A 13,319-nucleotide genomic window follows, 5' to 3' on the forward strand; every position below is an offset into this window, starting at 1 on the left:
TTTTTTTTTTTTTTTCTTTTATAAGAGCGCTGAAAATAGAGGGTCAGATGAGGTGGCTCACACCTGTAATCCCAGCACCTCACAGGCTGAGGCAGGAAGATCGCTTGAGGCCAGGAGTTGGAGACCAGCCTTGGCAACAAAGCGAGACCCCCTTCTCTACAAAACAACAACAACAAAAATTTTCAAGTTAGCAGGGTGTAGTGGTGCACACCTGTAGTCCCAGCTACTCAGGAGGCTAAGGTGGGAGGATCTGTCAAGCCCGGGAGTTTGAGGCGACAGTGAGCCATGATCACACCACTGCACTCCAGCCTGGGCAGCAGAATAAGACCCTTTCTCAAAAACAAACAAAAACAAAGCAAGCCCATCTTTGAAAGCCGAGATCAGCTTGTTCTTCTCCAAGATTTCAGTATTCTCAGAAATTCCTTCTCATGCACATAAACCTAAAGAATGAGAATACATGTGCTGCACTCTCCCCATCCGGTTGCACTAAGAAGGTCCCTGTGCCACTCAGTGTTTGCAGACCCCTGGGGTGCCATTATACAGCCATCCAGGGAGGGGTTGCCTGAGGCACAACAGAGGAAGTGAGAAAAGTTCATTGTTCCTTTGCCCACCTGCCAACACACACTTCCTCCTCCACCTCTTCACCTGGAGACCCCCAGACACCGTGGAGCTGCCTTCTTCTGCAGCCGCCCCCTCCTGCCTTCATTGACCCTGCTCACTTTGGAGGTGCATGCCTTCTCAGAGTATAACCAAAGAAGGAAATGCTCAGCACTTGGCTCGGGGGTCAAAGCAAAACCTCAGACCCCAAAGCTCCATCTGAAACCCCTGAATCAGAGGTCACGGGCACAGAGGTCTTCTCACATGGGAAGAGGCAGTGCGTCTTAGTGGTCAAGGTGGTGGGCTGCCTCTGCCATGTCCTAGCTGTGTGGCTTTGGGCAAGTTACTTAGCCTCTCTGTGCCTCAGTTTCTGCACTAGTCAAACAGGGATCATGTAGACCCTGTCTCTTAAAAAAAAAAAAAAGGTTCAAAGAGTGTCAGTGTCAATCTGGGCACCTCCCACTAGCTCACCTCTCCTGCAAAGTCACTGGGCTAGCAAAAGTCCCCACTGGAAGCAGATATGAAACATAGCTTACATGTGCAGAGCTCACTGTCCTTCCCGAGAGCTTCCCCTTCCATTATCCCAGGAAACCCTCGTGGTGACCATGCAGGTGCCTGGGCAGAGAGCCCTCCTTCCCTTCACTGCTGAGCAGGGTTGCCAGATTTAGAAGAATAAAATGTATTTGTTTTCTAGATGAAACTCAAATTTCACTGGGTGTTCTAGATTTCATCTGATAATGCCACTCTTAAGGAAACAGAAGCAAAGCTGTCTGGGGTCACAAAATCTAGGAGAGCCTGATGTGAGTTTAAGATTCTTTTTTTTTTTTTTTTTTTTTGAGACGGAGTCTTGCTCTGTCCCCCGGGCTGAAGTGCAGTGGGTGGCCGGATCTCAGCTCACTGCAAGCTCCGCCTCCCGGGTTTACGCCATTCTCCTGCCTCAGCCTCCCGAGTAGCTGGGACTACAGGCGCCCGCCACCTCGCCCGGCTAGTTTTTTTGTATTTTTTAGTAGAGCCGGGGTTTCACCGTGTTAGCCAGGATGGTCTCGATCTCCTGACCTCGTGATCCGCCCGTCTCGGCCTCCCAAAGTGCTGGGATTACAGGCTTGAGCCACCGCGCCTGGCCGTGTTTAAGATTCTTTATGCCTGGTCTGGGCTTTGTATCTTGTAAGACCACAGGTTTACATATTTCATGATAGTATGTACCTGGCATGATGGCAGCGCCTGAGCCTGCAAATGTCTTTGTTTAATTTCCTGCAGCACCACCTTGCATGTAATCACCTCCATCTGCAAAGTTTTTGGCAAAATCAACGTTCTTTTCCTTCTGACTTTTTCCACATTGTGCCCAGAGCCACTAGGAGCCTTGTATTAGATTGAACTACCTGAAATCACCATTTGAGGGAGACAAAAAGTAGTCAAATGTCAGCATGTTTTTTGTATGTGTGTGATTCAACCTAAATTATTGCCCTTGATTAGGATTTATTTAAAAAGTGTGTCAAAAGTGAGCACAAGCCAGGTACAGTGGCATGCACCTGTAGACTTAGCTGCTCAGGAGGCTGAGGCAGGAGGATCACTTGAGCCCAGCAGTATGAGTCCAGCCTGGGGAACATAGTGAGATCTCATCTCTTAAAAGGAACAGAAAAAGACAAAATGTGAGCACAGTGCGTGTTGTGTGTAGATATTTTAAATCTCTTCCTGCTGACTTCCTTCATACTCTTGTGCTATTTGGTTTATTTTTCAAGCTGGGAAGAAACCCGGCATTGGATGTGGTTCGCACTCTTAAGCAGGGGTTTCTTAAGCAGACTTCATGAGGGAAATGGAAAGATCAGAACCAGGGCTGCCTGGACTTCCTGCTTGTTACAGTTGCAATGAATCATGTAGTTATCCTCGCCACTGTCCAAAGTCAGATCAGCCTCTTTCCTTGTCATTCGAAGCCTCATGGCCTGACATCGGGCATTATGACAGGACAGGGCCTGGAAGTGGCTCACAGTCACCACCCCCCACTCGGTCCCCCATCATGCTCACTACCTAGTTTTCTCTTCTGACTGTCTCAACATTCCTCTTCCACCTGCAGAATTACCTCCGAGTTGCATTTCAGGAGGTCAACAGTGGTTGCACAGGAAAGACCCTCCTTGTGAGACCTTATATCACCACCGAGGATGTGTGTCAGATCTGCGCTGAGAAGTTCAAGGTGGGGGACCCGGAGGAGTACAGCCTCTTTCTCTTCGTTGACGAGACATGGCAGCAGCTGGCAGAGGACACTTACCCTCAAAAAATCAAGGCGGAGCTGCACAGTCGACCACAGCCCCACATCTTCCACTTTGTCTACAAACGCATCAAGAACGATCCTTACGGCGTCATTTTCCACAACGGAGAAGAAGACCTCACCACCTCCTAGAAGAGAGGCAGGACTTCCCAGTGGTGCATCCAAAGGGGAGCTGGAAGCCTTGTCTTCTGGCTTCTATGTGCTTGAGCTTGAAAAGCAGTCACCTCCTCGGGGACCCCTCCATTTAGTGACTAAGCCATCCACAGACCAACTCAGCCAAGGGCAACTTTAGCCACGCAAAGTCGCTGAGGTTCGTGAAACAGTAGGATTCCCTTTTGGCAATGGAGAATTGCATTTGATGGTTGAAGTGTCTTGAGATTGTTTGCTACCTACCCCCAGTCAGGTTCTAGGTTGGCTTACATGTATGTATATGTGCAGAAGAAACACTTCAGATACAAGTTCTTTTGAATTCAACAGCAGATGTTTGCGATGCAGTGCGTCAGGTGATTCTCACTCGTGTGGATGGCCTCATCCCTTCCTGCCTTCCTTTTTCCTTTTTCCTTTTTTTTTTTATACAAAGAGCCTTCATGTTTTTATATATTTCATAGAAATTTTTATAGCAGTTGCAGGTAAACTGTCAGGATTGGTTTTTAAAATATTTTTGTAACTTTAAAATATTCTATAATTATGCATGTGATTTTAACATTTAATATTCAAAAATAAATCTCTTGCTGGATTTGAGAGTATTGCATTTTTCAAGTCTCTCTTCTGTAACTGGATGTTTTGGCAACTTTGTGGGGAGAGACTGCTGGATTTCTTAAAGCAACGTATTCCTGACACTGGCCACAGAATGCCTTTGGAAATCGGATGTGCTGTTCTCTTGTTCACGTTTAGTGGTGTTTTGCTGTTTTGTTTTTTAAACAAATGATGCTGAGAATAAGGAGAAAAATGAATGTAGCGAGAGGTAGAGAGAGAAATACGGACTCTAACAAAGGACTGAGGAGTGCAGTCTGCTGGTTCAGGCTCTTCGAAAGATGTAGAAAAAGAGATAGAAGGAAGCACCTACGCTTAAAATACTGTAAATATGCAGTGAGGTTTGGCAAAATCTATTCCATGTGTGGTTTGCTTTTAGAAACAATTTTGAAAGCCCCTTGAGAAAAATAAAAATCAAGAAGAACACCTTTTCTCCCTTTTCCATAGAAATTAAAACTAACAGCATCAAATTATCGGGACCAGAAACCAAGTAATGTATAATGTGGCTTTTGTTGAGTTAAATAAGATGCTGTATAATGGAGAAGAATTCGAAAATGCACACAAAAAAAATCTACACTATCAGAACCTGCAGTGAAGTTAAACTTATGTTAAATAAAACCAGTTTGCAGGTGCACAAACTATGAGGGTCTTGTATCCATGTAACACAGGTAGTTACAAAAACATGTTATTGTACTGTGTAAAGATGCATAGTCATCTAATTTGGTTGGCTTTGTACCTTGTACCTTTTTTAGCCTTGGCTTTTGTTGAACTAGAACCCTCAGCACATACTGTGTTGTACTTTTGTAAATGATTTTTTAAATGGAATTTTGCACATAATACATTGTAATACTGTATGATAATCATGTGTGAAAATAATTTTTGAAATATCCTTTTTTTTTTTTTTTTTTTTTCTTTAGAGTAAGAATATATTCATGCACCACACAGTGTCATGGACAGATGAAATACGAGCCAGGGTTTGCGGTTAGACGATGTATTGAGGGGCTAAGCAGAAAAGCTCACATTTCTCAGAAGCTCCTCCTGATATGGGGCAGAAGTTAAGGAGCAGAAGGAAAAGATCATCCTCCCACCTGAAAGTGTTTCCATTGTTATCTAGTACAGTACTTGGCTCAGTCAGACTTAGAGAAAATCACAGGTAATTTGAACATGGAGTTAGCTGGGGCGCTGCAGACAGCCCCACCCTGTCCTCACGCAGCCTCTGCAATGCCCTGGCTGACAGTTCAGTGCTGTTTCAAAATTGACAGCCAGAGGCTTGGTCTCCTCGCTGCTATACTCCCCATGCTTGGAACGGTGCCTGGCATATATTAATAGTAAGTGCTCAATAAATCCTTCCTGGCTGAAGGAAGGAAAACATGAGTTTAAAAGGGTTTCTAACTCATCAGTTGGAGAGATCCGTAAAGATCAGAATGAGGACTGAATGGGCTGCCTGCTTTTGATATTTACAACGAACTAAAAGTTGACAGCTCAATCCATATGGTTGTCCTCCCCACTCTTCAAACTAAGATCATCATGCTTTGTTGATTTAAAGCAGGTCACAGCCTCTGGATGCAAGGCAGCCTTGCAGCCTTCCACGGGATGAGAGCGAGCTCAGAAGAGGAAAAGGTAGCGTGGGCAGAAAGCAACATCACAAGACAGTCCCTGGTTTTGTCATTGGGCAATGCTTCCCCGTTAAAATTACAACACAACATGTGCCTCCACTTTTTCCCCCACGCAGGCATTTCTCACTTCTCAAATTGCCAGGAAACAGACTTGGGTGAAGGTTGGAGGGAATAAGAGGAGAGTAAAAATACAACGCTGGGTGGAGGAAGAGGAGAATGCATTTCCAAATTTAAAAATACATTATAGCTGAGGTGGGAGGATCGCTTGAGCCCAGGAATTGGAGGCTGCAATGAGCTACGATCACACCACTGCATTGCAGCCTGGACGACAGAGCAAGCCTGTCTTTCCCCCCAAAAAAAAGTAAAAATAAAAACATGTTATAAAAGTTGAATGCCGGCCAAAGGAAGGGATTTTTTTTTTTTTTTTTATGTTGCATGCACTGCCAAATCCTTTCACTCTAGCACCACCCCCACTCCCCAGGGACATAGAATAGAAATAGAAACTGTTGAAGTAGTTCATATGATGTGGAAGTTACAACTTTAGATCTATAAGAAAATACAAAGTACAGGAAACCCAGCTATGAGTGCTTCCATTCACAAATGTGGTTCCATCCTCATTGGGCATCTGTTACCTTCATCTTTAAGAGACTTGAAATGAGGGAGCACTTCTTTAACGCCTGGTCATACCTGGTCACACCTAGTCACACCTGGTCACTTGTCAGCAGTCTGAGAGAAATAGAAACAGCACAAGAAGGACTCAGAAGGGTACAGTGTGTGTGGAATACAGGTGTTTTAATCATCTGGCAGTATCTGACAGGAAAATTCTAAGTGTCCTCATTTTTTCGGCCCATTTTCATGATGATGAATTTGAGACCAAAAGTACTTTTGGTCATTTAGTTAACTCTAATTCAGTTGGAAATATGGAAAAGAAATCACCTAACGTTGCAAAATCCTAAATAGGTGATAAGGAAAGGTAGTAAAGCAGGCAGAGAGGGCCCAGGCACAGTGGCTCATGCTTGTAATCCCAGCACTTTGGGAGGCCAAGGCGGGTGAATCACTTGAGGTCAGGAGTTCAAGACTAGCCTGGCCAACATGGTGAAACCCTGCCTCTACTAAAAATACAAAAATTAGCCAGGCATGGTGGCAGGCACCTGTAATCCCAGCTACTCGGGAAGCTGAGGCAGGAGAATCCCTTGAACCCAGGAGGCGGAGGTTGCAGACAGCTGAGATCACGCCACTGCACTCTAGCCTGGGCAATAGAGCAAGACTCAATCTCAAAAAAAAAAATAAAAAAAAAACAGAATGCAGAGAGGGAGGGAGGAGGAAAACATCTGGCATTTTTCTCAAGAAACAGGTTCTGATTAGAAAAAGATCGATTTTACTCCAACATCAAAAATGGTGGCAGTTGGCACAAACCTTTCCCACATGAATACTAGCTTTGCAAGAAACGTAGGTATGGGAAGTTAAAAAAAATAATTATTCCGAAAGGTGTGGGCATATAACCTTTTTTTTTTTTTTTGAGACAAGGTGTGACTGTCACTCAAGCTGGAATGAAATGCAGTAGTGCTATCTTGGCTCACTGCAGCCTCAACTTCCTGGGCTCAAGCACAATCCTCCTACCTCAGCCTCCTGACTAGCTATGACTACAGGTGTGCACCACCATGCCCAGCTAAGTTTTGTTTATTTTTTGCAGAGATGAGGTCTCACTATGTTGCCCAGGCTAGTCTCAAACTCCTGAACTCAAGGGATCTACCCCCTCAGCTTCCCAAATAGTTAAGAAAGTGTAACCAAGGCCTCCCCTCAGAAACCTCCCTGGAGAAGCTTCAATTGGAGCGAGGTGGTTGGGGGTGGGGGTAGGGGAGGAGTTTCTTATCTTGAGTCTAATACAAATTCTCCCATTTAAAAGTAGAATTTGCCAGAATTCTGAAGCTCTATATAAGACACTTAGAATATCATTACATTAATGAATCTGAGTATTTCCTTTGAGTGCACACATTAGTACTACTATAGCCAACCCTCATTTCTCACTGCTGGGGAATGGGGCTGGTCAGATCCTGCGGCCTGTGGAGAGGGGCTCGGAACCTGAGGACCACGGGTGACCAGGGCGGAGCTCCTAGATGGCCTTCACCTTTGTAACCAGCCTTCGGGTTCCTGGCGGAAATATCACTACACATAATCAGCTCCATTGCTTGCCTTTCTTCCCATTTCCCCACCATGATTCTGTGGGCTGGGCTTTCCCTCATGCCATAGATTTGAGGGTGCTCTTAACTCTATTCCAAGGCTCCTTGCCAAAAAGCAGCCTCTGATCCTTTCCACAGTTTGTTTCTGTAGTTCCACCCAGAGACTCCAAAAGCGTGAACCTGGCCCCACTGCAAACATTACCCGCCCACACTATCTGTCACCAAGACTCAGTGTCTGCTGTTCCATTTGAATAGCTGGCTCTCAGCTTTGGCTGTCAGCTTGAAGTCACCTGGAGCCTTTTAAAACTCCCAATGCCCCAGCTGCCCAGACCATCAGAATCTCTGCAGAGGCGACCCAGCCAGCCATATTTATTTTAAACTTCCAAGGTGCTTCTGCTGTGAAAACTACTGGTTTAGATCAAAATGTGGATTTTAATATAAAAACACACCTGGGAGAAGTAACACCTTGCCTAACCAAGGCCACTGACACCTAACCAAGCATGCATTCGCAACCTGATTTGGCTGGCAGAGGACCATGGAACATGTACTTGAAGCCTGGTGCTATCCATTAGAAATATGAAGCAAGCCACATAGGTAATTTTACATTTACTAGTGGGCACATTTTTAAAAAGCAAAAAGAAATAGGTAGAATCAATTTTAATAATTTTGTTTAGCTCATGATATCTCAAATATATGTCAACAATTAATCAAAAATATTAAAGAGGTATTTTACATTCTTTTATTTTTTATATTGTCTTCAAAGTTGTGTGCGCATTTTGCACCTACAGCACATCTCATTTCACACTGGCCATGTCTCAAATAATCAATAGCCCATGTGGCTGATGGCTACCATATTGGAGAGTGCAGTTCTAGCATATCAACTAGGGTTGATTTAAAAGTTAAAAAAAAAAAGACTATATGTGCATATAAAATAAAAACACATTCACAGGTTACATCTACAAAGGAACAGCCACATGTATCCTATCAAACATATGTACCTATTACTAGCTAAGGATGAAAATAGCATCTTGCCTCTTCAGTCACTGTAAGGCAAACATAAAGTAATTCATGCAAAGCGCTTAGAACATCCAGGCACCACGCCATAAGCATGGTTAAATGTTACTTATTATGATTATTAGATAATCGACTGCTTTGGCATTTCACCCCTACTGCTTATTTCTGCCTACCCATTCATGCTATTAATCTGCTGGCAAGTTTCTCGTGAAACAGAAGAAAGGCAGTAATGGGTATGAAAGGTTTAAGAAAAATGTATTGGGGCAGGTTGCTTAATGTAGGAAGATCAAACATAAAGTGAAAACTAGTTATTAACTTTATTTATTTAATTTATTTATTTATTGAGACAGAGTCTCCCTCTGTCACCCAGGCTGGAGTGCAGTGGCGTGATCTCGGCTCACTGCAAGCTCCGCCTACCAGGTTCACGCCATTCTCCTGCCTCAGCCTCCTGAGCAGCTGGGACTACAGGCGCCCGCCACCTCGCCCGGCTAGATTTTTGTATTTTTTAGTAGAGACGGGGTTTCACCGTGTTAGCCAGGATGGTCTCGATCTCCTGACCTCGTGATCCACCCGCCTCGGCCTCCCAAAGTGCTGGGATTATAGGAGTGAGCCACCGCGCCCAGCCCAACTTCATTGCTGTTACTGCTGATGGTGGTGATGGCGGTGATGGTGGTGTGTGCGTGTGAGCTGGGAGTAGCTCATTTTCCCCAGTATTCCCTGCTGGTCAAAAGCATCATCAGGGCCCATAGCCAGGGGTGACTTTCACCAAGAAAGGAAAAGGGAGCAAGGCAAGTTGCAGAGACGTCTTGCTAGCTTCCCAGTCATTGCCAGAGCGAAATCCTGAGAGGAACCATCTCTGCCTACACAAGACTCTAAAATAGTAAAAAAGGAATTATTATTTAAGTAAAAGCATAATTATAGTCAGTGATTGTTTAAACAACTTTCCTCCACTTTTTTCCCCTTTTACTTTATCATATTCACTAATTTATATAGAATTTATATGTACATTTATATCATTTAAAATGACTATTCTTTAAAACATGGTGCTTTACCAAGAAGAATACAGAGGTTGACGTGATTAATTCTCTTTCTTTCTGATGTGCGTGCTTCTGACTTCTCGCCACTTCTACACATTAAGAGAGAATGCATTTATTTACCAGATTGCAGTTTCCGTCCATTTTATCTTTCTCACTCCCATTTTTCTCTGCAGCCTATTGATGTACAATCATATGCAGAATAGACTTACGCATCTATTATCTACTGAAAGAAAAACTACAGAGAACAATAAAATGCTAGAGACTCATTAACTAAACAGAAAAATATATGTAAGTGAAGCAGCTAGGACATCACAAAGCTTCTATTTTTTACTAGCACATGAAAATATGAGACCTGACAAATTGCAAACTCTCATTGAACAGATAGTTTAGGATTTTGCTGTGAAAACCATAATCCATGGATGAAGCATCACATCTTTTGGGGGTTTGTGAGCATCTCAGACCCCTGGCAGACCTGCTGGATCAGAATCTGCATTTTAACAAGATTCACGTGCACATTAGAGTTGGCTTGAGAAGCATTAGTTCAAGGTATATTTGGGGCAGTGGCATTTTTGCAGCTGATACAAATACACAAATGTAGGAGGTGTGCTGCTCTTAGAACCCTGCAGGAAAGGAGAAGAAAATAGCTCATAATTGTTTTGCTAAGAATAAGGCATAACTTCGTTTAAAATCACCACATTATGGACAAAAGGTTTAACATACAAATGTCAGGAACCAAGTTTTTACCTCCTTATGTATATTCCATTATATTCTTGCTTTGACAGGGAAAAGGGGCTTGAAGGGCATGGGGAAAAGATTCTGAAAATCAGGTGGGATTGCTGAAGTCAAACTTTAATGATTTTGCTGGAAAGTGACTTCTCTCACTTCCAGACCTCCAACACCTGTGTGAGGGCACACAGGAGCAGAGGAGGGGGGATCTCTGGGCCAGCTGCTTGCACACGCACGTGTGTGCATGCACGGATGTAGTCATGCACAGTTAATTAGTCACATTGTCTGCATGTGACATGGGAAGTTTATAAGCTTTTTTATTTTCTTAAAGAACAGCTGGGCTGGCCACAGTAGCTCACTCCTGTAATCCCAGAACTTTGGGAGGCTGAGGTGGGCAGATCACCTAAGGTCAAGAGTTTGAGACCAGCCTGGCGAACATGGAGAAACCCCGTCTTCTACTCGAAATACAAAATTAGCCAGTCGTGATGGCACATGCCTGTAATCCCAGCTACTCGGGAGGCTGAGGTAGCAGAATCGCTTGAACCTGAGAGGTGAAGATTGTGGTGAGCCGAGATTGCACCATTGCACTCTAGACTGGGCAACAAGAGCAAAACTCCATCTCAAAAAAAAAAAAGAAGAAGAACAGCCAATTTCCTTTTAAAGGCATTTCATTCCCTGAGAATCTACTAATCTACTAATCATAAGACCCTTTTACTTATCAACTTCGAGAAACAAAGATGTGTTTAATAAAACCGGTGAGCAAGCAGTGAATGATCTAAAACTTCGTTGGAAAAAGCTCCTGTGGAATCCCCAGCAGACGATTTCAAAGGTAAAGTGTGGTGAATTTCTCAGAACTCTTCCATTTCTCCAGGTAACCTTTCTGAACGATCCTGAGCTCTCCCTCGTTTGTTTTTCCAGATGACACTGGTTTACTCACATGATTTTGCCTTATGTTTTTTAGGGGAAGGAGGATTTTTAAAAAGCACACACAGTATATAGTTTTCAAAACCAAATATTGGAAGACTTGCAACGGAAGGTAGCAGCCCCTGAGCCTCCTCCCAATCCCATCTCTGTTACCTCGTCCCCCAAACCACGTCTCCAGCTGTGTCTTCATTATTTATCTCCCTACTTCTAAAAAGATGCTGATATTGCTGCTTATTGGTTTTTCTTTTCTTTTTTTTGAGACAGAGTCTCACTCTGTCCACCAGGCTGGAGTGCAGTGGCACGATCTCAGCTCACTGCAAACTCCACCTCCCAGGTTCAAGCGATTCTCTTGCCTCAGCCTCCTGAGTAGCTGGGATTACAAGCATGAGCTACCACACCCAGCTACTTTTTTTTTTTTTTTTTTTGAGACGGAGTCTCACTCTGTCGCCCAGGCTGGAGTACAGTGGCCGGATCTCAGCTCACTGTAAGCTCCGCCTCCTGGGTTCACGCCTTTCTCCTGCCTCAGCCTCCCGAGTAGCTGGGACTACAGGCGCCCGCCACCTCGCCCGGCTAGTTTTTTGTATTTTTTAGTAGAGACGAGGTTTCACCGTGTTGGTCAGGCTGGTCTTGAACTCCTGACCTGAAGTAATCTGTCCACCTCTGCCTCCCAAAGTGCTGGGGTTACAGGTGTGAGCTACCATGCCCGGCCTCTTTTTCAATATAAGACATTAATTATTGATTCCATATCATGGAAAGTGAGGATTGAACCCTTTTGTATGGTGGTCCTCTCCTTAGGGTGACCATGTAGCAACCTGGTCATGTGTCAATACCCGTGGAGCTTTTCTTCTGGGTCACGTGGTTTCCCCACAAGAAAATTCTCCAGTATCCTACTGGGGGGTGCCAGGTGGGGTTAAATTTTGTTGCCCGTGTTCTGGGAGCTAAGCAGGCAAGGAGCCTGTGGGGTTTCAGCTTTCTGTCTGCCAGCTTTCACCTCCGCCCATTTCCGATGCAGTATCTCAACCTCACTCTTCGCTGCCTGTGCTCTGACGGCTCAGGGACATGGCTTCTGGGTCTCTCCAGGAGTGAGGCGCTCATCGTCTCCCTTCACTCACACCTGCCTTGGCTAATTCCTGAGCCCGCCCAGACTCTGCACAGGGAATCGATTGCCTTGCTTCCTGCTGGCTTTTCCGCCTGCAGTTGGTTAACATCTAACTTTCTCCTGTCTGCTGAGTTTTCAAGCATACAAAATATTGTTGCCAGTTCCCATTGGCTACTGTCTCCTCTTCCATTCTTTTTGTTCCTATGGATGTATGCCCTTTAAAAAATTCCTTTTTAAATTTTCTTTAATTCTCATTTTAGTGAGGTATCGGTAGGGAAAAGATAGATAAATACAACCTACGTTGTTTAATTAAAACCTGTAGTTTTAATAAGAATAAATAAATAAATAATAAAATAATAAAGCAAGAAAGAAACCTGTAGTTTTAAATTTGAATGGTGACCAAATTTATACATCCTAGTTAGCAAAACTGAAAATAGATTATTACATCGATAGTTCAGAGTCAATGCATGTATCTTGTCCAGTTATTATTTTATTTAAAAAATTTCTTATATGAAGGCATCCAACCATCCAAGCTGTTTAATTGTAAAGTATGCTGCTTAGGATATATCAAAATATATATTTACTGCGCACTTTGTCCTTTCCATATAATCTGAAAGAAAAGAAACAGAGCAACAACAGATGAGCCATCAAGCTGTTTGCTTGTTTTCAATGTGGAATTTTGCAATGATGGATGTGAATCTGGGTCAGTACTATTTACAGAGAGCACATGGTGTTTTGTTTCAATGAGCAGGAAAATGTTTGCCATTAAATGTGGTAAAAGCTTGTAGTTTTTTCCAACGAAGCAGTAAAAGAAATTACTCTGTGTAGAATGATAAATAAAGAATTCTATGAGTCATCTTTAACGTAGGGGAAAATGTGCAGCCGGGATAGAAACAATGTTTTACTGCCGGCTAAAAGTCAAATCAAATGCACTGAAACAGAAGTCAATAACAGCATGTCCTAGAAGCCCAAGTAACTGTGGGGTTTAACGTAGTTCATGCTTTTCAAATATACTTCTTAAAATGACGGTGACAAAAATGTAAAGACTGTGCTGATCCTTCCTTCCTTCCTCCCTCCCTCCCTCCCTCCCTCCCTCCCTTCCTTCCTTCC

The 13,319-nt window shown here is 43.7% G+C and overlaps 1 protein-coding gene across 2 annotated transcripts in view; it reads left to right on the forward strand.

The window, feature by feature from the left end:
- Nucleotides 1–4,503, forward strand: part of RIN2 (Ras and Rab interactor 2) — a 252,268-nt gene extending 247,765 nt beyond the window's left edge. For both annotated transcript variants that reach the window (XM_011963061.1, XM_011963051.1), the window contains one exon: nucleotides 2,669–4,503. In XM_011963061.1, coding sequence (XP_011818451.1) covers nucleotides 2,669–2,992 — 324 coding nt within the window. In that variant the 3' untranslated portion in view covers nucleotides 2,993–4,503. The remainder of the gene's footprint in view (nucleotides 1–2,668) is intronic.
- Nucleotides 4,504–13,319: the final 8,816 nt, after the last annotated feature.

Source organism: Colobus angolensis, unplaced genomic scaffold (genome assembly GCF_000951035.1).
Source record: "Colobus angolensis palliatus isolate OR3802 unplaced genomic scaffold, Cang.pa_1.0 Scaffold117, whole genome shotgun sequence".
NCBI lineage: Eukaryota > Metazoa > Chordata > Mammalia > Primates > Cercopithecidae > Colobus > Colobus angolensis.